Genomic DNA, 25,691 nt, shown 5'->3' with positions numbered 1-25,691 from the left:
CCATTTTCCATAACATCACTGTTGTCCATCCATCTTTATCGTTGGGTAGTAGTCCCTGGTATGGATGTACCGCCTTTGGTCTAACCATTCATCTGCTGAAGAATATTTGTTTTTTTCCCAAATTGGAGCTATTATGAATAAAGCTGCTACAAAATTCACGTATACATGTTAAGACTGCATTCCTTTGGGATAAATGCCCATCCAATTGGGTTTTTTAAATTTCTGCTATCATCTCTTGCATTTACAACAGGTGTCTGTTGGTTCTCTTAATGTTACTTCTGAAAGATGTCCTAGTCTCTGTTCATGAGTGTAATACATTATTCCTGTGCATAGGTACAGTCTGTTTCTTGCAAGTTTGATAACCTTTGATTGCTCATATTAAATGCTGGGAATTAAAAAGATGTTTGACTTTGGGGGTGATAGAACTGTGTTTTATCTTGATTCTAATGACGGTTTCAACTGTTTGAACTCATAAAACTGTACACACACACAATAAATCTTCATTTTTCTTTAAGTAAATTATGCCTCAATTAGAGATATTTTTCAAAGTTTGAAAGCTTTGAGCTCATGTTTACAGCAAACTGAATCTGAACTTTACTGTCCAATTATCTAACAGGGAAGGAAGTTTATTTGGGGACCTTTATTCAGTATCTTCAGGTCATTCTCAATGGGCTTGTCAGAGTCCCTGGAGAAATCAGACTCTACCAACCTCTGGCCAGACAAGGGTGACCGCTGGTTGCCAGAGTTCCGGGAGCTCAGTGGGAGGAACTGTATTTGCTCATTTCAGGACTGTGCTGGGATAATGCCCACATCTTCATTTGATCCCAGTGCCCCCAGTCAAGAGGATTTGGTTTTATCTATCTCCAGAAAATAACCGTCCAGGTATTTACCAGTGTGTGGAAAGTGCTCTGTAGAGTGTCAGGGAGGTGAGAGCCTCACTCTTTCTTAAATGGGTTTTCTGATGATGTCAGCTGGCCCCTCCAAGTCCTTCCCAGAAGTACACGGTGTTCCTAATTTTTGAGGCTTGATGACTCTGATGAGAAGTGAAGTTGTTTCTTGACTTTCCCAATACCTGTTTATAACCTTTTTTTTTTTTTTACCACTCATCTATCTCCTTTTTCCCCCAAAATCTCATTGCTGTTTCTCTTCTTTACTATCCCCCTATCCTTGAGAGATTATTTTTAAAGGCAGATCCCTTTCCCTCCACATCACTCTATTGTCTTTGGCACTGAATGTCCTTATAAAAAAGCCTGGGGCCAGGTTGGTTCATTGGCCTTGTGAATGACTAGCTTACCTAGAACATGTTTGTGTCAATCGTGCTACATCAGTTTCTCCTAGAAAATGGTATGTCATTTCAATCTTCAAATTCAGTCATTCTTTAGTATTAGGATGCTTTCTTCTGTCACATTTCCGAATACCACTTCTGGACCACTTGTCGGATTTTCCACTGCAAGGTGTGAATTATATTTATGTTGGCTCATCCTTGTTTATGCATATCTATCATCTGTATCTCAACCCTTCCTATGTGATGAACTTTATTCTCAGTCATCTGCTTCTTTTGGTTCCAAGGTATTTGGTAGCTCAGTGATAGAGTGGTTTTGATGTTCAACATGACCTTAACAGTCAGTACAGATCTTACTCCTCTGCTCCCTCGTTCCACATAACACGTATTCAGTAGGAAGAGAGTGGGCTGTTTCACCCAGGAGAAACCCCGATATCTCTTTCTTTCTCATTTCTATCTCTTCTCCTAAGTGGCAGTATCAGGAATGGAATCACTGCACTGGGGGAAAAACATAGTTTCTTTTTATCTGTCTCCTTTAGGTAATAATTTCTCTAGTGTTGGCAGGGGTGCTTAGCCTCACCTTTTCCATATCATAGTAATAAGCAAGAGGAACTAGAAGCCTACAGATTGTGCCATAAATATGGTGAGTTTTTAGAACAAACCGTAGACCAGTGTGACTGGACCATTATAAGCAGGACAGACAGCAATGCGAATGGCCTGATTACATGATGCCTCTTCTTACAAACAGTGAGGAGTTCAGATAGTATTTTCTGAACACCGGGAAATCATCAAAAAGCCTTACGCTGGGAAAGGGCATAACTGATTTTTATATATATATATATATATATATATATATATATATATATATTTTTTTTTTTTTTTTTTTTTTTAGTATTTATTTTTGAGACAGAGAGAGACAGAGCATGAACAGGGGAGGGTCAGAGAGAAAGGGAGACACAGAATCCGAAACAGGCTCCAGGCTCTGAGCTGTCAGCACAGAGCCTGACGAGGGGCTCGAACTCACGGACCGTGAGATCATGACCTGAGCCGAAGTCGGATGCTTAACCGACTGAGCCACCCAGGCGCCCCTGATCTATATTTTTAAAAGCTCTTCTGGTTGATGTGTGATGACCAGGTTGGTGTGGACTAAGAGTGAGCTGAACGCAGGGAGCACAGGAGATGATGGTGGACTGACATAGGCTGGGGAGGGCACGGATGAAAAGAAGCAGGAACACACAAGACATACTCTAGGAGCAAAAATGACAGCACTTCCTGGTGAACTATTGATGGTGACCAACAAGGAAGCCTTAAGGATGGCTCTCAGGTACATCAGCATGTAGAGGGAGTCTTCCCTGGGAACCAAGGATTTTAATAGACTCCCAAAGTAATTCATATTGAAACAGGTTAAAACCTTGGTTCTAGACACTTGAAAATTTTGTATTTTACCAGAGAGCAGCACATCAACACAGCCATATTTTGGCCTCTTCAGGAATTACTTTTTTAATATACTGTGCTGTGGCATTATGCCATGGTATTGCGTTTCTGGCTCTAATAAGAAACAGCTCTATAAAACCCGTAATTATATTTACGAAGGGGATACTTTCAGGTGATTGTTCACCATATCTCAAAGCCCGTTTTGTGAAAACTTGAGAAATCTCCCTCAATTCTCCCTCCCCCGGTCAGGTGGCAGGAAACGCAGAGGTAGATTTTTAGGTTAATTCTAAAGCAAGTCTATGGGACTTCATGGCATGAATTCTGCAAACTAACAAATTCGAGGGGTTTTTTTTTATATTAAATATAATTTCTAACATTCCTTTTTCTTCTAACACCATCCTATTCTTCTTTATTCCCACCTCGATATCCTCACTTTGAAAAAATATTATCTATGTGTTTTTGAGAGGCTTCCCCAAATCTCTTCACAACAGGAATTAAAAAAAAAATAATAGACCAAATTTCTGATTAGTGAATTTAAAAAATAATAAATAAATAAATAAATAAATAAATAAGAAAGAGAGAAAGAAAGAAAGGTTAGTTGATCTGCAGTGACCTTAGGAAAAAGGTCCTGACATAATCCCAGAAACCCAGGGAACTCTTTTCCTATAAAGACATTCCTCTGTCTGGCATATGGCCTTCTATGTTCTTCCTCTCATGTGCCTGTCTTTCTATCTTAATTTCTCATTAACTTCAAATGTTTTGAACTAAGCGCTAAACCCATAACTGTTCACACGGTTCCAAAACTCAAGTCAAAGTTCACCACTGCAGAAAATAAATGACCCGTTCCTACAAGGAATTACAAACGCTGATCAAATACTATCCTCTAAAACATCTGCTTCTCATTGAAAACAACCATCTAAAATAACATTATAAAGTACATATGTAGTTTTAAGTAGTCTTCAAAACCCAGTGCGGGGCCCAACGTGGGGCCTGAACTCACGACCCTGAGACCAAGACTTGAGCTGAGTCAGACGCTTAACCGACTGAGCCACCCAGGGGCCCCAACATTATAAAGTTTTAATCATGTATACGAGAAATGTATATAAGGCCACTTAACTAGTGCTGTCACTTAAAGGAATTCCCAGTAACTGAGGTGCCTTCAAGGGAGAAGAATGATATTTCAATTCTCTTTTGCTGAAAACATCAAATACTAATCATCTTCCTGCTCTTTTTACTCCTCCCTATCCCCCCTATGTTGGAAGGGTGTGCAGAAAAAAACCCATTCAACCTGTTCATCAAAATACAACGTAAGAAAATATTTACTTAGAAGCTTGTTATGATTGGATGGGGCAGGGGCGACAGGGAGGTGGAAATAAACGTGTGTGGAGGACATCTTTTTGGGAATCTGACAGCCCACAGCCCACAACAGGCTGACAACCCTGGGAACTGTCCCACCTCCCACCCCTCTACCCCCCACCCCCACCCACCGGAGGCCATAAACAATGCAGGCTCCCAGAGCCATGTGGATGTGACACGAGCCTGGCTACTGCCATGTGGAATGGAAGTGGGTGCACGGTTGACCCAATTCAGACCCATCAGATGTCATCTCCCATAATTTGGAATTGAGACTGAGAAACAGTGAGTCAGTCGATTCCTCCTAAGACCAGCACTATGGGATAAACTCGTCTGTTGAAGAAAGGCCATATTTTGGCTGCTATGTGCATACCAGGGGCAAATACAGTCCGTGTGCAAAAAGCAGAAGAATGAACCGCATGCATGCGAGTTGCAGTTCCTGGTTCTTAGCTCTTCCTGAGGCCTTGATCCCCTCCCGCATTCCTAAAAGTTTTATAGTAACTTGTGCTTCCTCGTATAAGCCTACTCCAATAGACATTTGTCACTTGTGACCCTAAGTCCTAATGCATACGTTGTATGTCTCCCTTTCCCCAGCTGTATTATTATTAGCTAGACAAGGAGAGTTAAATTACTGAATTCCTAATTTTCCTAAAACAGGAATATGATTTCCTACAATACAACCGTTACAGTCATGGGCAAAACAAAAAGCGACAGCAAAGTCAGTTGACAGAAAGAGAACTTCTAAAAAAGTAAGCAGTAAATTAAAACACAATCTTACCTCGAGATTCTCTTTTTTATACACTTCAATAGCTTTCTCTTCAGATAATCCACAGCAGCCGTATTCCAAAGGAGTAAACACTGTAGTCGGAACATTAATGTAATCACACTGAAAGATAAACAAATTACATCTGCTTATTTTGGGACACTTTTCACAGCAAACATCTACATTACATACATCTACAGAAGGAGAACAAGGAAGTCCGGTTCAATGTGACTCATTTGACCCTATCACTGCGTCGGCGCATTCGAAGTTACCCAAAAGGATGGGGCGAGCCCAACTCCAGGGTAGAGACCAGCTCTCCCAGAGCCCACACCCGACTTCCGTTTCTGAAACAGAGCAGTAGGGGCGGAGTGCCTCCAGAGACTCTCTAAAATGTCTTCTTTCCATCCCCGGGATTCCAGACCCCGCTCCCCCGGAATACCTTTACCAGGCAACCGAGAATCACACTATCTGGGTGGGAGCTGAGACCACCCTTGGCCGTTCATGTAACTACAAAGAAGCAGTTCGACAGTGTTGGAGGGGGTGACTGCCCTGGACCCATCAAGGGGAGATGGTGTATGTACAGTGGGGGGATAACATGAGGACCGGGGTCTCATAGGTCCTGTGGTTCTGGCACAGCCCCCAGAGAGCCCTTATGAGACTAAGGCAGGGTGTGAGTGGACATCACAGGGAGACTGCAGACCCCGAGCCCTACACGCATCTCCCAGCAGCTCTGTGCACCTGCCTGTGGGAAAGTGAGTGTGAGTGCAGGTGGCATCTCTGCCTGGAAGAGGGTGTCTTTGTGACAGCTGGAGGAGAACGGGAACACACTGGTGGAAGTGTCATAAAAACCTTGCGTGGAGAGAAAGGGTGCAGCAGCACAGAAACGATAGAGGGTACAACCAGAGATAGAGGTCTCTAGGCCCGTCCATCCATAGCCCCTCAAGGGGCGACACTGCCCATAGCACTTCGTGGCCCCCCAACCTTGCCAACAGGTTGTTGGTGATTAGGTCAAGGGTGACAAAGAAAGCCAAGGCATAAGCTGGCCAGAAACCTATGTAGAAAAAGATAAGCTACGTTAATCAAATTCTTTCTTTTGCAGGAAGATGAGCTCGAAGCAAAGAAAGAATCCCCTGGTGGCCGTGGAGCCGTAGCCAAGTTAGGCTAATGGAAGAGCACCCGGTGAAGCAGAGCACCCCCAGAGCAGCCATGACCCCAGACCCAGTTCTAGCTCCAAACGCAGTGCGGCCCGGTCCCAGAATGCCGCTTATTCAGAGTCACTGTGCATTGCAACTTACTAATTTACAGGATCCTTGTAAGAAACCCCCTCAGTTTGCGTCACGTGAGTGAGTCTCTATTTCTCATTACCCAAGACAAAAACCAATCAACATGCCACCAGGTATCCCTCTATCGGTGAGGTGGACGATATACGTGGGCCTAGAATCTTTGAGTTATGTGCTCTAATACCACTTCAGTCTTGCTAACCTACAAATCATGGGTAAGCCAAGGATTTTTCTTTTCTTCCACGCGGCTAGAGAAAAATCACATAACCACAGGGACTGCCTTCGTCTTTCCAGACTTCTCTCAGGCCCTCAGATATTCATTGATTCATTTGCAGTTGCACCGTGAATAATGTGGGGGTTGGGGTGCTGAACCCCCATGCAGTCAAAAACCCATCTATGGCTTTTGATCCCACCCCGCCCCGAAAAAGTTAGCTACGAATAGCCTACTGTTGACTGGGAAGCCTTACCAATAACACAAACAGTCGACTAATACATGTTATTATGTTACACGTATCGGATATTGCATTCTCACAATATGGTAAGCTAGAGAAAAGAAAATGTTATTGAGAAAATCATAAGGAAAAGAAAATACATCTATAGATAGCACTGTCCTGTGTTTACTGAAAAGAATCCACTGTAAGTGGACCCACACAGTTCAAACCCTTGATGTTCAAGGGTCGGCTGTATTGACCAGCAACTGACCCCGTGTCCCCCGGCTTACAGGGGAGGCTTATTCTCAATGGATGCTTTTTGTCTCTGGTGTCCTAACAATTAAGGATAATGAAGAAGAAATGCCTCAATGTTCCTTCCTTTCATCTGAAAACACTTTTTCCACATCTTAGACCATCTCCTCCAACTGAATTGGACTTCATCTTGCCTTGCCTGTAGCCTTCCTTTTGGTCCTGTACCTTAATGCTTACTTTTTCTTCATACCCTAACCACACTGCTCCTCAAAGCCACCTGGATTGACTTCTCGGAGCATTAGGCAACTACTCTGCCTCCATACACCCCGAAATGCTAACTGCATTGTGACAGTGTATGTTCAGCATCCCAGGCCCCACCCACTGACACCTGCAGACCCACATCCTAGCAATGCCTCCATGTATACGTTCAAGGTCTTCATTCATGACCTCACGAGGCATCTGGCGCGATAAAAAAGCAGAACGCAGCATCCTTTACGAAGCATGTGTGCTCAGAACGCTTCACCTGAACTGAATCATGCAAAACCATCAGAGAAATTCAGAATAGAGACACTACAAGGAAAGCAGTCTGAATTCATCAAGAATCAAAGTCATGAACAACAAAACAAGCAGACAAAGGCAGGGGGACGACGCCAGTCTAAAAGAGCTTTAAGGGTCAGAAGAGTTGAGTGTGCCACGGTAAGCAAACACGTGCACATGCGCACATGTGATGGACATCTGAGGAAATCTGAACAGTGTTTCATTTTTGTTGAATTTCTCAGATAGAATAAGAGAACTGTGGTTATGGAAGTAAATACCCTTGTTCTCAGAAGATGTGTGTTGAAGTATACAGGTGCCAAAGGTCACTGATGCCTGCCACTTACCTCAAAAAGCTCTGGAAAAACAAAGTACACGTGTGTACACATACATACTCAGAAAAGGAGAGAGAGCCAAGATGGCAAAATATTAATAATGGGGGGATCTGGATGAAAGGGTAATATGGGTGATTGTTACTATTCTTCCTGTGGTTTAACATCTTTCTAAACAAAAAGATAGAGGGAATAAAGGTCTCAACAGTCCCCACCGCGTAGAGAAGGCCTTTCCAATTCGTTACTGTGGCACGAGATTTTTTTTTTTTATAAATTTTTTTTAATGTTTATTTTTGAGAGAGAGCTAGAGGGTGAGCGGGGGAGGGGCAGAGAAAGACAAAGAATCTGAAGCAACCTCCAGGCTCCAAGCTGTCAGCACAGAGCCCGATGCGGGGCTCAAATTCACAGACCGCGAGATCATGACCTGAGCCGAAGTCAGATGCTTAACCGAGCCACCCAGGCACTCCTGGAATGCTGTAGGAATTGTGGAAGGGACAGTTCCTCGTGTGGAACAGAACATTTAGCATTCCTCACCCCCACCCATGCCCTTCCTCTGCCAACACTTGCACATGTCCAGAGTGCTCTCATGGAGTGGGGGCACGATGTCTCCAGTTGGGAACTCTAACAGACTGCTCACAGTCCTGGAGCAAACCAAGCCCTGCTGAGCTCTGTGCTTGCCTCTGCATTATCTACTTACCAGAACAGCCCTGTGCTTCCTCAGTTTTTAATTACTCATCCTGCAAAGCCAGTACCACATCTTTGATCGAACGCAACGAAAGGTGCAGGACATGGTAGGAATCATCTCCGTCACACTTGGCAGAGGCGAAACTGAGGCACAGAGACTTGAAACCACCTGACCAGGTTCACACACCAGCAGGCACTGAAGTCAGGGCCAGCAGCCATCCACCTGGGACACCTTTATCAGTCCAATGAGTCACAACTAACTGCCCCTTGTCTTACCTTACTCATAATCCCCCACCCACCTGGGAAGCCCTTTGGCACTGGATCCATGCCAATCCTTTGTATATCACCCAGCATCTTGCACATCTTGCCATCTTGCACATGGCAGGCACTCACACAGTATTTGTTGAAAATCATTAGTAAATACTAATTTATCTGTGAGGAACCCTTTACTTGCAAAACAAGCACACAAGTGTTGATTCTTTTAATCGCGATTTTGATTTAGATATCATCTCAAAAACGACAGCAGGAAACTCACCTTTTCCAAACAGCCCCCAAAAAGTCTTCGAGCCAGCAGCTTGCCTGCCTGTATGGCAACGGGTGTGAGCTCAAGTTTACCCTCCAGAATATCCCCAACAGCGTACACGTAGGGCACATTGGTCTGTTCCACATCGTTTACTGGAATTTTGCCAGTCCTTGCAGATTTTGGGAAGGAAACAAAATACATTATGGCTCACTCCGTACTGCTGCGTGACTACCACTAACTCTTCCAAGAGAAAATGACTAAACACGTAAAGACCTGCCTCCAAGAAGTGATGCACCTCAGGCATCAATGTCTATAACACCAATGGCTAAAATCATAGGGGTTTCTGCAGCTCCAAAAAAGCCACCTTTTGGGTTGGTGAAACCACGCTCATTTTCTAGATGCCAAGGATATCTCCAGATTTCCCCCAAGTCCCACTTAGAGCTTTGAAGTTTTTCTCCTTGCTTGACCAACGACATAAAAATTCACTCTAAATCAAACAGTGGATGAATACATTTCCACAATTTATTTTTTAAGATCACTGTTTAATGTATCAGCTCTTTAAGACACACAATAAAGAATTACTGATTAATGAAAAAAACTGATACTAATAAAGAGCTGGACACTATCAACAATAGCCAAAATATGGAAAGAGCCCAAATGTCCATCGATGGATGAATGGATAAAGAAAATGTGGTGTATATATGTTCAATGGAGTATTACCCGGCAAACAAAAAGAATTAAATCTTGCCATTTGTAACTACATGGATGGAACTAGAAGGTATTATGCTAAGTGAAATTAGTCAGAGAAAGACAAGTATCATATGACTTCACTCACATGAGGGCTTTAAGATGAACATAAGGCAAGGGGAGCAAAAGTAATATAAAAACGGGGAGCGGGACAAAACATCAGAGACTCTTAAATATGGAGAACAAACAGGGTTACTGGAGGGGTTGTGGGAGGGGGGATGGGCTAAATGGATAAGGGGCATTAAGGAATCTACTCCTGAAATCATTGTGGCACTAAATGCTAACTAACTTGGATGTAAATTAAAAAAATAAATAAAATGGTAAACAAACAAATACTTGCACAATACTTACTGTGAAATAAACTTAAAGCATTAACACTTTGCATCTTAATAACTAAATGGGAATTTCCAAGAGGTGGTCTGTAGAAACATTTTGCTTTGTGCAGCCACAGTGCAATGATCCCATGTGTACTCACTTCTTGTTGATTTTGACACCAATCTTATCCAAGCCCATTTTCCTTGTACAAGAGTCACGACCAATTGCTAACAAAACCTATATTTAGAGCCAGATCAAAACCACAAATTGTCAATATCAGGAATGAGAGAGGTTTGGAACATCACTAGAGATCTTTCAGACATTAAAAGGATAGTAGAATGTTATGAACACGCTGTGCCAAAATCATTTCCTCAGTTTAGATGAAATAGATTCCTTGAAATACTGTTCAACCAACTCACACACATGCAAATCTAAGTAACTCTACGTTATGTGCTAACTTATGTCCCCGCCCCCGCCCCCCACAAATTCACGTGTTTTGTCTTAACCTCCAGTGCCTCAGAATATAATGTGTTTGAAGAAAGGGTGATTAAAGAATTAAGGCAAAATGAGGCCGTTGGGCGGGGGGGCCCTAATCCAATATGACTGGTGTCCTTATAAAAACACGGGATTGGGAGACAGAAGACACAGACTATGGGGCAACCACCTGAGGACACAGGGAGAAGGTGCCATCTGCAGGCCACGGAGAGAGGCCTCAGAAGAAACCAAACCTGCTGACCCCTTGATCTGACTCACAGCCTCCAGAGATGTTAAGAAACTCAATTCCCCTTGCCATGTTATCTTATGGCAACCCTAGCAGATGAACACACCCTATACTCGTTAGAGAAACTGGATCCACCATTTGTAAACTTCCCATAAATTAACTCAAGACCCAAAGGACTTCACTGGTAAGGTCTCTCAAAACTTCAGTAAAAAATAATACTAAATATACAAACTTTTCCCAAAAAAAAGAAGAGGGAACACTTCCTAACTCCTTTTTATGAGACCAGCATAAACAACTGATACAGAAATCAAACAAGGATATTAAAAGAAAATTATAAGCTGATACGAACATAGATGCAGAATCCTAAAAAAAATGTCAACAAATAAAATACAGCGATATAGAAAAAGGATAATTGATCATGACCAAGTGGAGTTTGTCCCCCAAAAGAAAATTTGGTTCAACATGCAAAAATCAATGGTATTAATCATATTAGCCAATTAATGGAGAAAATAATTTAATCATTAACCAATACATATGGGAAAGGAATTTGACAAAATTTAACACCTTTTGAGGATTTCAATTTAATCCTCAGAAGATTAAAAATAAAAGAAAACTTCCCCGACCTGAAAGAAGGCATTGGTAAAAAAATAAAATAAAATCCACAGCTTACATCCTAGCAATGATGAAAGACTGAATGCTTCACCTTGTAGCAAGATAAAGATGTTTACCCTCAGTTTCTATTCAACGTTGTCCTGCAGGACTTAGCAAGTGCAACAAGGCAAGAAAAAGAAAAAGCAAGTAGATTGAAAAGAAGAACAAAACTGGCTTTATATGTGGACATTAAGCCCAAGAATCTATAATAAGGCCAACGTGCAAAAATCACTCGCATTTGTATATGCTACCAACTAAATGCTATGAATTAAAAAATTTTAAATACCATTTTATAAAAGCTTAAAAACGTGAAATCTTTAGGGATAAATTTAGCAAACTACATAAAAGACCTCTAGAGCAAAATAATAAAATATTGCCAAGAGAAACTACAGAGTACATAAATAAATGGAAAGACCTATGAAGTTCACGCACTGGAAAACTCAATACTGTTAAGATGCTCAGTTATTCCAAACTGATCTATAAAATCAATATAATCCCAATCAAAGTCCCAGCAGGATTTTTTTCTGGTAGAAATTGACAAGCTGTTTTTAAAAGTGATACAGAACTGTAAAGGACCTAAACAAAGATGGAGGACTTACTCTACCTGTTCTAAAATTTGTTATAAAGCTTCAATACTCAAAACAATGTGGTGAAAGCAGACAAATGATCAATGGGATGAAGGGTGCAGAAACAGATCCACAGTTAAATGGTCAGATGATTTCAATAAAGGCACCAGAGCAACTCAGGGGAAAAAGGGAAGTCTTCTCAACAAATGGTACTGGAAACCCATATAGAAGAAAAAGAACCCATATTCCCACTTCATGCTATAAACAAAAATTCAAGGTGTATTACAGACTTGAACATAAAAGAGAAAACTACAAAGCTGCAAGAAGAAAATGTAGGAGAATCGTTTCATGACCTTTAGGGATTTCCGAGAGCACACAGAAGGCATTAACCATAAAGCAAAACACTGATGAACTGGACTCCATAAAAACTTTAAAACTACTGCTCATCAAAAGATACTGTAAAAAAATAAATAGGAAAGTCACAGACGGGAAGAAAATATTCATAATACATCTACCTGAAAACTGAGTGTATCCAAGATACATACAAAACCCCTTCAATTCAAGAATAAAAATTCAAGTAACAACAACAACAACAACAAAATAGACCAAAGACTTGGGGTGCCTGGGTGGTTCAGTCAGTTAGGCATCGACTTCAGCTCAGGTCATGATCTCACAGTTTGTGGGTTTGAGCCCCACGTCGGGCTCTGTGCCGACAGCTCAGAGCCTGGAGCCTGCTTCGGATTCTGTGTCTCCCTCTCTCTCAAACATAAACATTAAAATTTTTTTTTTTTAAAATGGACCAAAGACTTGAGCAGATACTTCATAATGGAAAAAATATAAATGGCCCGTGGGCATATGAAAAGTTGCTCAACATCATTAGTCACCAGGAAGACGCAAATTAGAACCATGAGAAGACACCACCACACACGCACCAGAATGGCTAAAACGAAAAAGCCCGAACATTGAGGACATGAGACAACCGAGACTCACACACATAGCTGGTGGAGATATAAAGTGATTCATTCATTTAGAAGCTGTTTGGCAGTTTCTCAAAAAGTTAAACATAGAAACTATCCCGTGGCCGATTAATTACACTCGTAGGTATTTACCCGCGAGATATGACAGGTAAATGACCCGTGGACATAATGACGATATATGTCCACAAGAGCTTACACAAGAAATCTTCACAGCAGTTTTACCCCAATACCCCAAACTGCAAGCAGCCTAGGTGTCCATCCACAGGAAAATGAACAAACTGGCACACCCATAATTTTATATTCACATAATCATACGATGAGAAGAAACAACATGGATGAATATGAGGAGTACATACCGTATAGTCCCATTTCTGTGACATCTAGGCTAGGCAAAACTAGTCTACGGTGACAGAATCAGAACAGGGTTGTTTGGGTCAGGGAGTGGGAAGGGACACTGGAGAGCTCTCTAAACTCACACAAATAGTCTGTGACCTTCAAATGAGTATGGATTAGACGAACATGTGCATTTGTCAAAATTGACTGAACTGTACATCTAAGATATGGGCACTTCACCACATGTAAATTACACCTTATTACAAAGTAAAAATTTACAAATTTAGATACTGTGAATAACTTTATACCAATATATTCGATAACTCAGAGGAAATGAACTAATTCCTAGAAAAACAGAACTAATCTAAAGTAACTCAAGAAAAAAATGTGGCACAAGAACAGATGCTCAGATCAATGGAACAGAATAGAGAACCCAGAAATGGACCCACAAACGTATGGCCAACTAATCTTTGACAAAGCAGGAAAGAATATCCAATGGAATAAAAACAGTCTCTTTAACAAGCAGTGCTGGGAAAACTGGACAGCAACATGCAGAAAAATGAACCTGGACCACTTTCTTACACCAGACACAAAACTAAACTCAAAATGGATGAAAGACCTAAACATAAGATAGGAAGCCATCAAAATCCTAGAGAAACAAGCAGGCAAAAATCTCTTTGATCTTGGCCACAGTAACTTCTTGCTCAACAAGTGTCAGAAGGCAAGGGAAACAAAAGCAAAAATGAACCACTGGGACCTCATCAAAATCAAAAGCTTCTGCACAGCGAAGGAAACAATCAGCAAAACGAGAAGGCCACCGACAGAATGGGAGAACATATTTGCAAATGACATATCAGATAAAGGGTCAGTATCCAAAATCTATAAAGAACTTATCCAACTCAACACCCAAAAAACAAGTAGTCCAGTAAAGAAATGAGCAAAAGACATGAATAGACACTTCTCCAAAGAAGACATCCAGATGGCCAACACATGAAAAAATGCTCAACTTCACTCATCATCAGGGAAATACAAATCAAAACCACAATGAGATACCACCTCACTCCTGTCAGAATAGCTAACATTAACAACTCAGGCAACAACAGATGTTGGCGAGATGTGGAGAAAGAGAATCTCTTTTGCATTGTTGGCGGGAATGCAAGCTGGTGCAGCCCCTCTGGAAAACAGTATGGAGGTTCCTCAAAAAACTAAAAATAGAACTACTCTACGACCCAGAAATGGCACTAGGTATTTATCCAAGGGATACAGGTGTGCTGTTTCGAAGGGACACATGCACCCCCATGTTTAGAGCAGCACTATCAACAATAGCCAAAGTATGGAAAGAGCCCAAATGTCCATCGATGGATGAATGGATAAAGAAGATGTGGTATATATATACAATGAAGTATTACTCAGCAATCAAAAAGAATGAAATTTTGCCACTTGCAACTACATGGACGCAACTGGAGGGTATTATGCTAAGTGAAATTAGTCAGTCAGAGAAAGACAAATACCATATGACTTCACTCAGATGAGGACTTTAAGAGACAAAACAGATGAACTTAAGGGAAGGGAAACAAAAATAATATAAAAACAGGGAGGAGTACAAAACATAAGAGACTCATAAATATGGAGAAGAAACAGAGGGTTACAGGAGGGGGTGTCGGAGGGCGGATGGGCTAAATGGGTAAGGAGCACAAAGGAATCTGCTCCTGAAATCATTGTTGCACTATATGCTAACTAATTTGGATGTAAAATTTAAAAATAAATAAATATATAAAATTTAAAAATTTTTAAAAAAATAGAAGGCCGAAAAAGCTGTATGACTGTTAAAGAAATGGAATCACTGGTCAAATACATATATGTATAGAAAATTCTAGGCTTTGGGGTGCCTAGGTGGCTCAGTTGGTTAAGCGCCCAACTTCGGCTCAGGTCATGATCTCACAGTTCATGAGTTCGAGCACCATATCGGGCTCTGTGCTGACACCTCAGAGCCTGGAGCCTGCTTCGGATTCTGTGTCTCCCTCTCTCTGCCCTTCCCCAATTCACGCTCTGTCTCTTTCTCAAAAATAAATAAACATTTAAAAAAATTTTTACAGAAAATTCTAGGCCCAGATGGTTACATCAGTGAATTCTATCAGACGAAGAACCAATTCTAATATTATAAAAATGCTTCCAGAGAATAGAGAAAGAGGTAATATACTCCAAACTGTTTTCATGAGCCAGAATAACCTTGCTACCCAAATCTGAAAAGCTCAATATATGAAAGGAAAAGTATAAGCCAATATGATTCATGAGTATAAATGTAAAAATTCTAAATAACCAAATCTAACAATATACAAAAAGAACCATTTCCAAGCTGGGTTTATACCAGGAATACAGAGTTGACTGAATGTTAGAAAACTGATGTAATTCAACACATAAACAGATTAAAGAAAAAAAGTTTTGATCCATAGCTACAAAAGAAAGTGTTACAACCAAACATCCACTCATGATTTTTAAAAAACAAAAAAGAAATAACCAAACAACCCTTGGCAAACAAGAAAAAGAAGTTCTTTCACTTAATTAATAATATCTAACAAAATCCTGCAGAAAACATTAGTCTTTAATGATGAAACACTGAAAACTTTCAATACTGACAACAAGACAAGAATGCCACTTGTCATTTCTTGGAGGTCCTTGCTAGGGCACTTATGCAAAACAAGAAATAAAAAGGAAAAGAGCAGATATAGGGGCGTTTAGGTGGCTCAGTCGGTTAAACATCCGACTTTGGCTCAGGTCATGATTTCACAGTTCCTGAGTTCGAGCCTCGTGTCGGGCTCTGTGCTGACAGCTAGGAGTCTGGAGCCCGCTTCAGATTCTGTGTCTCCCTCTATCTCGGCCCCTCCCCTGCTTTTGCTCGCTTTCTCTCTCTCTCTCTCTCTCAAAAATAAACATTAAAAGTGGTTTTTAATTTAAAAAAAAGCAGATATATTCATGGATCAGAGGACTGAATATTGCAAAAAAATTACTGATTGATTTATATATCCAATGCAACTCTAACAGAAATCTTAACTGGGGTTGATTTGTTTATTTTCTTACTTATTTTTTGACTTTGTTGATTCTCCCCATATTGTTTACATTTTTAGCTCAAAATAATCATGACTATATCAGTATATAAAACATAAACATATCATTTAAGTTAAAACTCTAAACTATAGTATGTAAAAGAAATGTTGACATCCAAATATCATCAGTTTAAATTAGAACTGTTGCCACCCAGTATAGTCCATGGACTATTCACACTGTTTGCAGATTTTATATTGTTTGTTTTTCAAAACAACAAGATCTTTATTGCTGTTTCTGATTGTAAGATATATTCAATTTTTACACTTGACCTTAGCCAAAAGGCCGAGAAGTGATGAGATATATATTGAATTTTTATTGAAACTATTCAAATGCCCAAATGTAGAAGATATCTAATGCCCCAGAAGTAAGTCAGGTATACCTGCTTCCAGATTTTGTTCTATGCATAATTACACCTACTTATATGTTTTCTTAGGGTATTTTTCATGCACAGTGAAAACTACCAAACGTCAACAGCTCAACTACCTGCTGTACTTATTATAGTCTGAGAGAGAACCAAAAGAAAAAAAAGTTAAACTGGTAGAATTTTCCCATACACTTCACCTGTGCTAATTTATGAGCGTGTTCACCCACTTAATGCTTATAAAATAAAAACTTACTGTATTATATACTCCTTCAATAGTTTCTGGCCCTTCGGTGGATTTAGCCACTACTTTCAGCTTTCCAGGTGACCCTTTCTCCAACTGTTGAACCTTGTAAGGATAAAACACGTAATGATTCTGTGTAAACGTGACAGAAAATAAATGGGTCATAGGGTGCACACACGTGTGTGTATGCGTGTGTGCGTTTAGGTTTTTGGACCAGGTAAAGACAGAGAAAGAAAGGACTGTCACAAAATACAGTTTGGAGGTAAGACTACATTAATGGACTAGTTGGTGGTAACATAAAAGGAGTGAGGGATGCTTTGTAGGTGTTGGCTTAATAAATCGCATAGACTATAGCGCCACTTACTGACTACTGAGATAGGCCCGAAAGATGAGCTGGGGAATACATTTAGGAAGAAAATCAAGAATTCCATTTTTGTCTTAATAAATTTGAAATGCTTATGAGGAATTCAAGCAGAGATATCCCACAGCCAAATGGATAAATGGGTGTGGAGTTCAGGAGAGAGCCCTGAGCAGGATATATAAATCTGAGAGCCATTATACCATCGAGACAATAAAGTACGGAGCTAATGAGGACCGCCCAGGTAAGAGCAGAGAAGAGAAGAGGGAGCAGGTGCTCTGACATTTACAGGCCAAGGAGATGCGGAACCCCAGGTTGTGGGACCAGAAAGGTCAAGAAAGGAGAATGTTTTGGGGACCTGGGTGGCCCAGTCGGTTAAGCATCTGACTTTGGCTCAGGTCATGATCTCGCGGTTTGTGGGTTCGAGCCCCGTGTCAGGCTCTGTGCTGACAGCTCAGAGCCTGGAGCCTGCTTCAGATGCTGTGTCTCCCCTTCTCTCTGCTCCTCCCCAACTCATGCTTTCTCTGTCTCTCAAAAATGAATAAATGTTAAAAAAAATTTAAAAAGAAAAAGGAGAATATTTCAAACAGAAGGCATGTCAATTTCACAAATGCTACCCAGAAGCCTATCACATAAGGACAGAGATGTGACCATTGGCTTTGACGGCATGGAGTGTGCCACAGACCCCAACACGCAATTTCAAAGCCGTTAGCAAGGGTAGAAGCAGCTGAGAGTTGGCTGAACTGGAAAATGGAGGCAAGAAACCAGAAGTCTCCTTATAAACAGGAAAAGAAACATGGGGACCCAGCCAGAAGAGCAGAGAGGAGCAGGGAAGGCTCATTTGTTTAAAGAGCAGAGACACTGGTGGGAAACGCAGGGGGTAGCGGGGGGGACAGCTAACTGAAGATGGGGCATCCCTGGGGAAAGTGAGAGAAGGTGAGAAAATACGCAAGGGCCTGAGAGGAACAAGGACACCTTCCTGTATGGGGGCGAGGACTGTGGGACACGTGGAGGTCAGTTCTGTAGACCAGGAGGTGGGAACACTAACTTTAAGGTGTCTTACTGAGTACAGACTAGTTTATTTCATGAAATGAATTAAGGACCGGTAGAATAAAATAACTGAAGAGAGAGTAAAAAACTAAAAATAAAAGGAATTTCCGAATGCCTTTCAGACTTACCATCACAGGTATGAATTTTCGTAAGAACTTAACACCATGTTGTTCCATGTAGGAGCCCACTCTCTCTGCCATTTCTTGATCAAAGCCCCGAAGAAGGACTGAGCGCACCATAACCGTAACATCTAAGCCAAGTCCAGTAAGAACTCCTGCACATTCCAGAGCAACATAAGACGCGCCCACTACTAATGTTTTGCCAGGGCAATAAGGTAGAGAAAAAAGGTCGTCACTGAAAAATAAAAACAAGAGGACGCCCAGGCAATAAAAATGAAACGAATTATAGGGGCACCTGGGTGGCTCAGTCGGTTGGGCGTCCGACTACAGCTCAGGTCGTGATCTCATGGTTCGTGGGTTCGAGCCTCGCATCAGGCTCTGTGCTGACAGCTCGGAGCCTGGAGCCTGCTTCGGATTCTGTGTCCCCGTCTCTCTCTGCCCCTCCCCCACTTGCGCTCTGTCTCTCAAAAATAAATAAATCTAAAAAAAACATTTTTGTAAATGAAACGAATTATTTAGGTTTCGATGTGTAGAGGTCTGGCTGCATTGCAGCGTGGTGTTTGAAGGAAGAAACATGAACAGAATCAGCCTTTTGGAGTTTATAATAGTGTCCACAGTAGTTCTTTCAAAATCAAATTAGTGGATCACAAGTGAAGGTATTTTAAAAATGAAACAGAATAGAAAACATTAGACATTATACGTGATAAGAAACATGGTTTGAGTGTGTGTGTGTGTGTGTGTGTGTGTGTGTGTGTGTGTAAATCTGAACAGTACAACGAAAAATGCATTTCTTAATGTGCATCTGCTCAAAAAAGTTTGAAAGTCATTGTATCATAATGTGTTATACAATGTCCTCTTTATGACCATCCAGGGATAGTTACTGTGAAATCTCAGTATTAAGAACAGTCACGCTTCTCCTGATCCACTGGTTCATTATCATATAGACACTAAACCCTAAAGCTATTTGCATTCCCTTCCTTGCTTCGGCCTCCACGAAATTCCCAGACCTCGATGAGCAATCACCTAGAATCATACAGCCTGTATTTGTCCCACAGTTTGGACTTATTATTCACCTAGCATTATTTTCTCTTGGCTTCGTGATGTTAACTACTTAGCTTCTTGTGTTATACTTTTTATGTGTCATCAATTCAAATCTTCTGTGAAACGATATCAGAGACTAAGCAAATTGGAAACATAAACGTAACGCAACTTCCAGTTACAACTGCCTATTTAATCTTACCTAGTAATGCAGTACTCTTTATCTCCTTGGATTCCTAAATACCGTGGCCTTTCGCCTGTTGCTATGACAAATTTTGCAGCCGTGTAGGAAGTTTCCTGTCCTTTTCTATTGGTTGCCTGGAAGAGAGGAAAGTAAATTTCACCTTTTTCCACACACACTGTAGAGTATGAGACACTCTGGACAACCAGTTACGACCCTTACAGACCTTCCCACCCAACAGGAGCGGACGTGTGAAACTAATAATGCAGGGCGATGAACACCAACATAGAAAAAAGAAGTCTTTACAAAACATCAACCAGAAGAGCCCAGTGGAAGTAGGCTGCAAAGCCAGCCAAGGACGCTTCAAAGGTGGTGATATTTCAAGTGGAGACAAGAAAGTGAAATGATCTGGGAAGAATGGAAATCCACAGAGAGAACAGGGCATATAAAAAGCCCACAGGCCTGAAAGCGGCTGGTGTTTGGGAAACAGCAAGTGGCCAGAAAGTGGCAGGAAAGGCGGGTTTGTGTCACAGCGAAGGGAAATAGATTAGTGCCAAATGTGCACACATTTATATGCCATTCTAAAGATTTTGGCTATGGGGGTGCCTGGGTGGCTCACTTGGTTGAGTGTCAGACTTCATCTCAGGTCATGATCTCACGGTTCGTGGGTTCCAGCCCTGCGTCGGGCTCTGTGCTAACAACTCAAAGCCTGGAGCCTGCTTCGGATTCTGTGTCTCCCCCTCTCTCCGCCCCTCCCCTGTTCGAGCCCTATCTCTCAAAAATGAATAGACATTAAATATATATATATTTAAAGATTTCGGCTTTGGGGAACCAGCAAAGGTTATTCATTGTTGGCATATTTTCAATTACATAATTCATAAATACATTTTCATCAAAAAAATTCAAAAACCAATGAAGGTGTTTAAACAAGAAGGTGGTTTAAATAGTGGGATGGAGGCCAGGCCGCCTGGAGACAGCCACCTGCTCAGGTGGGTCCGGAAAGAGACAGACAAGCGCAGGCTGTGGGGGTGGAGGGACAGAAACCTGAAATTAACTGAGCAGACACCGATTATCAGTAAATGAGGAAGCATGCAAGAGGCAGCTACGGTTGTGAACGACAGGCTTCTATTCAACCAAATGTGCTGGGCATGTCACAATCTGAGAAATCAAACTACCTGACCCATATTTCTGTTATGTTTCATGTGACTGACGGAATTCAAATTGGACAGCGTGTGGGTTCAAAAGGGGCGGCTTTGAGTGGACCGCCTCATACCTTTCCAGAGATAATGAAGGACTACAAAATAACCTCAGATCCCGCCAAGAACACTGCACACTGGGCTATGAAAGCAGAGTTCAAAAGAAAACTAGGTGTTGAGGGTTATATGGTCTTTTATAACTCCAATTTAAAATTTTTGTGTTCATCAAAATGATCTCATTTTCCTTACGTGCCGATCTTACGATACGTAAACATTACAAAATTATAAAATATGCTCATTTTCGTGCTACTTTTATTAATGCTTTTATGAATAATATATTGGAGTCCTGGTTAAGGTTTCATTTTATTCTTACTTTTTTAATCATTATATTTTTACTGAAGTACCATTGACACACAATGTCACATTAGTTTTGGGTGTACAACACAGCAATTCCACAAGTCCATGGGTTACACTGTGCTCATCACCAGTGTCGCTGCCATCGGTCCCCATACAACACCACACTATTCTATTCTGTTCTCCAGGCTGTACCTTTTATCCCTGTGACTTACTTATTCCATTTTTCCCATCCCCCCCACCCAAGGTTTCATTGTAAAAAAGAATTACGTTGCTAAAATTTTTAGTTTTAGTCTTTTAAACTTTGAACTACCTAGTCTAAACGTTTTCTTTTAAGATAGTAATAAAATCAAAAGGCAAATAATAACCTCAAATTAAGGGCTCTCTCGAAAGGCAATTCCTTCAATTCGGCAGGGCGTGTGGAATCAACGACACTGGGGAAGAAGCGAGTGCACTCAAGGCCGTGTGTGTGCATACATCAGCGACAGCCCTTAACATGCAACGTGGAGTTTTTAGATCAAGGCAAGTTCCAGCAACAGTAAAGAAAAGCAATGAACAAACAGTACCTTTATTCTATGATGTTCAACAAATTCTCCATAGGAATTGACATAGTCCACAGACTTTTCCCTCAAGGACAACCTGTGGCCCCAGTTTAGAGAGCTGATGTGGTTCTGAATTGCTTCTGTCAAGGTCTCCCAGTTGTGTTTCACTGAAAATAAATAATCAGAGTGAAGGCATAAAATGGATTCTATTTTTATTTTTATTTATTTTTTCAATTTACATTCAAGTTAGTTAGCATATAGTGCACCAATGATTTCAGGAGTAGATTCCTTAATGCCCCTTCCCCATTTAGCCCATCCCCCCCTCCCACAACCCCTCCAGCAACCCTCTGTCTGTTCTCCATATTTAAGAATCTCTTATGTTTTGTCCCCCTCCCTCCTGTTTTTATATTATTTTTGCTTCCCATCCCTTGTGCTCATCTGTTCTGTGTCTTAAAGCCCTCCTATGAGTGAAGTCATATGATATTTGTCTTTCTCTGACTAATTTCACTCAGCATAATACCCTCCAGTTCCATCCACATAGTCGCAAATGGCAAGATTTCATTCTTTTTGATTGCCAAGTAATACTCCATTGTATATATATAAAGTGGATTTTATGTTATTTTATTTTATTTATTTATTTGTTTTGGATTTTATTTTTAATGCTCAATCATATACAACAACATGGAAGCCATACTGTGTACTGCTTTAAGAATCAAGAAGTATGAGAATGCAAACTGGTGCGGTCACTCTGGAAAACAGTATGGAGGTTCCTCAAAAAACGAAAAATAGAACTACCCTACGACCCAGCAATTGCACGACTAGGCATTTATCCACGGGATGCAGGTGTGCTGTTTCGAAGGGACACATGCAGCCCAGTGTTTATAGAAGCACTATCAACAATGGCCAGAGTATGGAAAGAGCCCAAGTGTCCATCAACGGATGAATAAAGAAGACGTGGTGTATATACATACAAAACAGATGAACATAAGGGAAGGGAAGCAAAAATAATATAAAAACAGGGAGGGGGACAAAACATAAGAGACTTTTAAATATGGAGAACAAACAGGGTTACTGGAGGGGGTATGGGCTAAATGGGTCAGGGGCATTAAGGAATCTACTCCTGAAATCATTGTTGCACTAGATGCTAACTTGGATGTAAATTAAAAACTAAATAAATTATTTTAAAAAAATCAAGAAGTAAACGCAAGGGATGCCTAGGTGGCTCAGTTGGTTAAGTGTCCGACTTCGGCTCAGGTCATGATCTCGTGGTTCGTGAGTTCGAGCCCCGCATCGGGCTCTGTGCTGACAGCTCAGAGCCTGGAGCCTGTTTCAGATTCTGTGTCTCCCCCTCTCTCTGCCCCCTCCCCTGCTCACACTCTCTCTCTCTCAATAATAAATAAACATTAAAAAAAATTATAAAAAAAAAGAAAAGAAGGGAACACAAGACTTCAATCTTTTTCAGGCCAGTTACAGTTTATACTTTTTTCTCTTTAATATTACAAAACATAAGCAAAACGTCTGAAAAGAAGAAAAACATCCATGGAGAGGAGAATGGGGAAACCAGTCCAAAACATCACAAGGCAGGAAGATTATCATTCAGGAGCACCCCACGGCCACTCTTGCACTCCAGGAGGCCTGGTGCACACGGCACCCCGGATGTGAAGAGAAGCGGGTCTCAGGTCAGCGAGCACCACACATCATCCTGACCAGCCCAGCCTGGGCCCCTTCCTTTCAGTTCACCTGGAGGTGGTTTTATGAGAGCCAAGACCCTACGCTGCTTTATAATCGGTGTGGTTAGTGCTCACCGCTGCCCACCATGTGTATCACAACGTTTGCTCATTTCCTATTGGACGTGGAGCAGGAGCTGTTGGAATCGGAATTTCTCGTCATCCTGGATCTTCTAGACGGGATTTATTTCTTGGTGTTCATCCACCTCGTCTGCTGATGCTGGTTCCCAAAGGAGAAACCAGTCTCCGTGCAGCACCATGCTTATAATACACAGAGGCCAGCCCGGGGCTCCCATCAAACTGGAAGAGATTCCTGAAGGCAAACCCAGTCCGCTGGGTTCATCCTCAGGTCCCGTCTGGTGACTCACCCTACCCAACACTCTCAAGAAAGGCCTCAGTACTCATCAGGAATGTACCCAGTGAGTTCATGGCCTGGATATCATATCTTTCCCTCTAGGATGTCAATATGCAGCAAAGTCTCCTAAGATCTTGCAATCCAGAGGGTCACTGTGGTCGCTAAGTTACCCGACCCCCACACCCTGAGCCCAGAAGGTAATGACCCAGCAGTGATGAGCCTCTCCACAGTGGCACATGTCCTCATATCCTAAGATCCCTCCTCCCCTCTAAGCTGGAAAAGTTATGCTTGTAACCCTTCAAGAACGCCTTACCCCAAGGACCTTCTCAGTCCAGGATCCCCTGGGAAATCAGGCTGAAACATAAAAATTCTTGGACCTGCCACAAACCTATGGAGCCAAGACAAGCTCCCCCACGAGATTCTGATGTGGCAAATCCAGGGACTGGCACTTTGGAACCACCTGCTCTACTGTTTTATCCACCTGTTTAGCTTTGTAATAGTATCACCATTTTAACTATTGATGGGAAAAATTACTCTCCACACTTTTCAAAGGCTGCGCAGCTATCCTCACACATTCACTTTCAATACAAACTTTAGACTAATCTGTCAAGTTCCAAAAAAAAAATAATTTGTTGAGACATTTATAATTTTGAGATAACGGCTTTACAATATTGAGACATCCCATCTAAAATTCTCAGTATATTTTTTGTTATACTTTTATACTTTCCTTATCTATTTTGTCCATTCCTAGTAAATTTATCCCAACTTATTCTATTATTTTGTTGCAATTTTCATTAAATATTTAATTTCTTATTGTTGATGTGATGAATCTATTGATTTTTGCACATATACCTTATAAGCCACTGAGTGAACTCTTTTTTTTCACATGTGGTAGATTTTTGTTTAAAAGGAAACACGATTACAAAATATTATGAACTCAAAGTCCTCTAATATTACACTTGTAGCTCCTACCAGTCCCATGTTTCAAGTCTGAGAAATTCTGATATGGTATTCCGTTTTTTTTAAGTTTAATTTAAATTCTAGTTAGTTAACCTACAGTGTAATATTAGTTTCATGTGTACAATTTAGTGATTCAACAGTTCCATACAACTCTTATTAGTTCTAACATTTTTTAGTTCGATCTCTCACATATTCTAGGTATCTCGTATACGATCGTGTATATAACTGCGGATATACATACATGACAGGTTTACACTCTCTTTTTCTTCCTCTTTCTCAAGTATGTACTTTTTCTTTCCTGTTCTTCCTTTTTGTGCACTGGCCAGAAGCCCCAGAACAATGCAGATATTAGTAGTGGAAGTGGGCTGCCCTAATTATTGACTTTAATGTAAATGCCTCAAGCTCTTCTCCACCAAATATTTATTTTAATTTTTTAATTTATTTATTTTGAGACAGAGAGAGAGAAACCCAAGCAGGCTCCGTGCTGCACTGTCAGTGCAGAGACTGAAGTGAGGCTCGATCCCATGAACTTTGAGATCATGACCTGAGCCAAAATCAAGAGTCGGATGCTTAACCAACTTAGCCACCCAGGTGCCCCTCCGTCAAATATTTACATCTGACTTTTCTTCATCATGTAAAGGAAGTGTCCATTTCTTTGCTCAGTTTAATGACAGGCATTTATTTATTTATTTATTTTAGGCCATAACAGAGCTGGAATCCAGGTCATCATGTGGGTTTTAGCATCCCTACTATGGTTTTCTAATGACTCACTCTTGTGTCTACAGAACGAACCCTCAGAAGTCACAGTGTATCCCTTTAGTCACTGCTGGAGAGGATTTGCTAATGTTTTTTCTAAAAATTTGGTACCTCTGTGGCCTATAGCTTTCTATTTTTACACTATCTTTTTGTATCACTGTTATGTC

General features: G+C 41.1%; 1 protein-coding gene across 1 annotated transcript in view; it reads right to left on the bottom strand.

Annotated features, from left to right (window-relative positions):
* TXNRD3 (thioredoxin reductase 3) overlaps positions 1-25,691 on the bottom strand; it is a 67,148-nt gene that overhangs the window by 15,675 nt on the left and 25,782 nt on the right. Inside the window, exons 7-13 of the mRNA XM_047849823.1 lie at positions 21,751-21,893; positions 19,656-19,771; positions 18,425-18,650; positions 16,901-16,993; positions 10,091-10,167; positions 8,881-9,037; positions 4,848-4,955 (exon numbers count right to left, since the gene is read on the bottom strand). Coding sequence (XP_047705779.1) covers positions 4,848-4,955; positions 8,881-9,037; positions 10,091-10,167; positions 16,901-16,993; positions 18,425-18,650; positions 19,656-19,771; positions 21,751-21,893 — 920 coding nt within the window. The remainder of the gene's footprint in view (positions 1-4,847; positions 4,956-8,880; positions 9,038-10,090; positions 10,168-16,900; positions 16,994-18,424; positions 18,651-19,655; positions 19,772-21,750; positions 21,894-25,691) is intronic.

This window comes from Prionailurus viverrinus, chromosome A2 (genome assembly GCF_022837055.1).
Source record: "Prionailurus viverrinus isolate Anna chromosome A2, UM_Priviv_1.0, whole genome shotgun sequence".
In the NCBI taxonomy this organism is placed as follows: domain Eukaryota; kingdom Metazoa; phylum Chordata; class Mammalia; order Carnivora; family Felidae; genus Prionailurus; species Prionailurus viverrinus.
The sequence above is the reverse complement of the archived record's forward strand: the minus strand, read 5'-3'. Positions and strand labels throughout refer to the sequence as shown.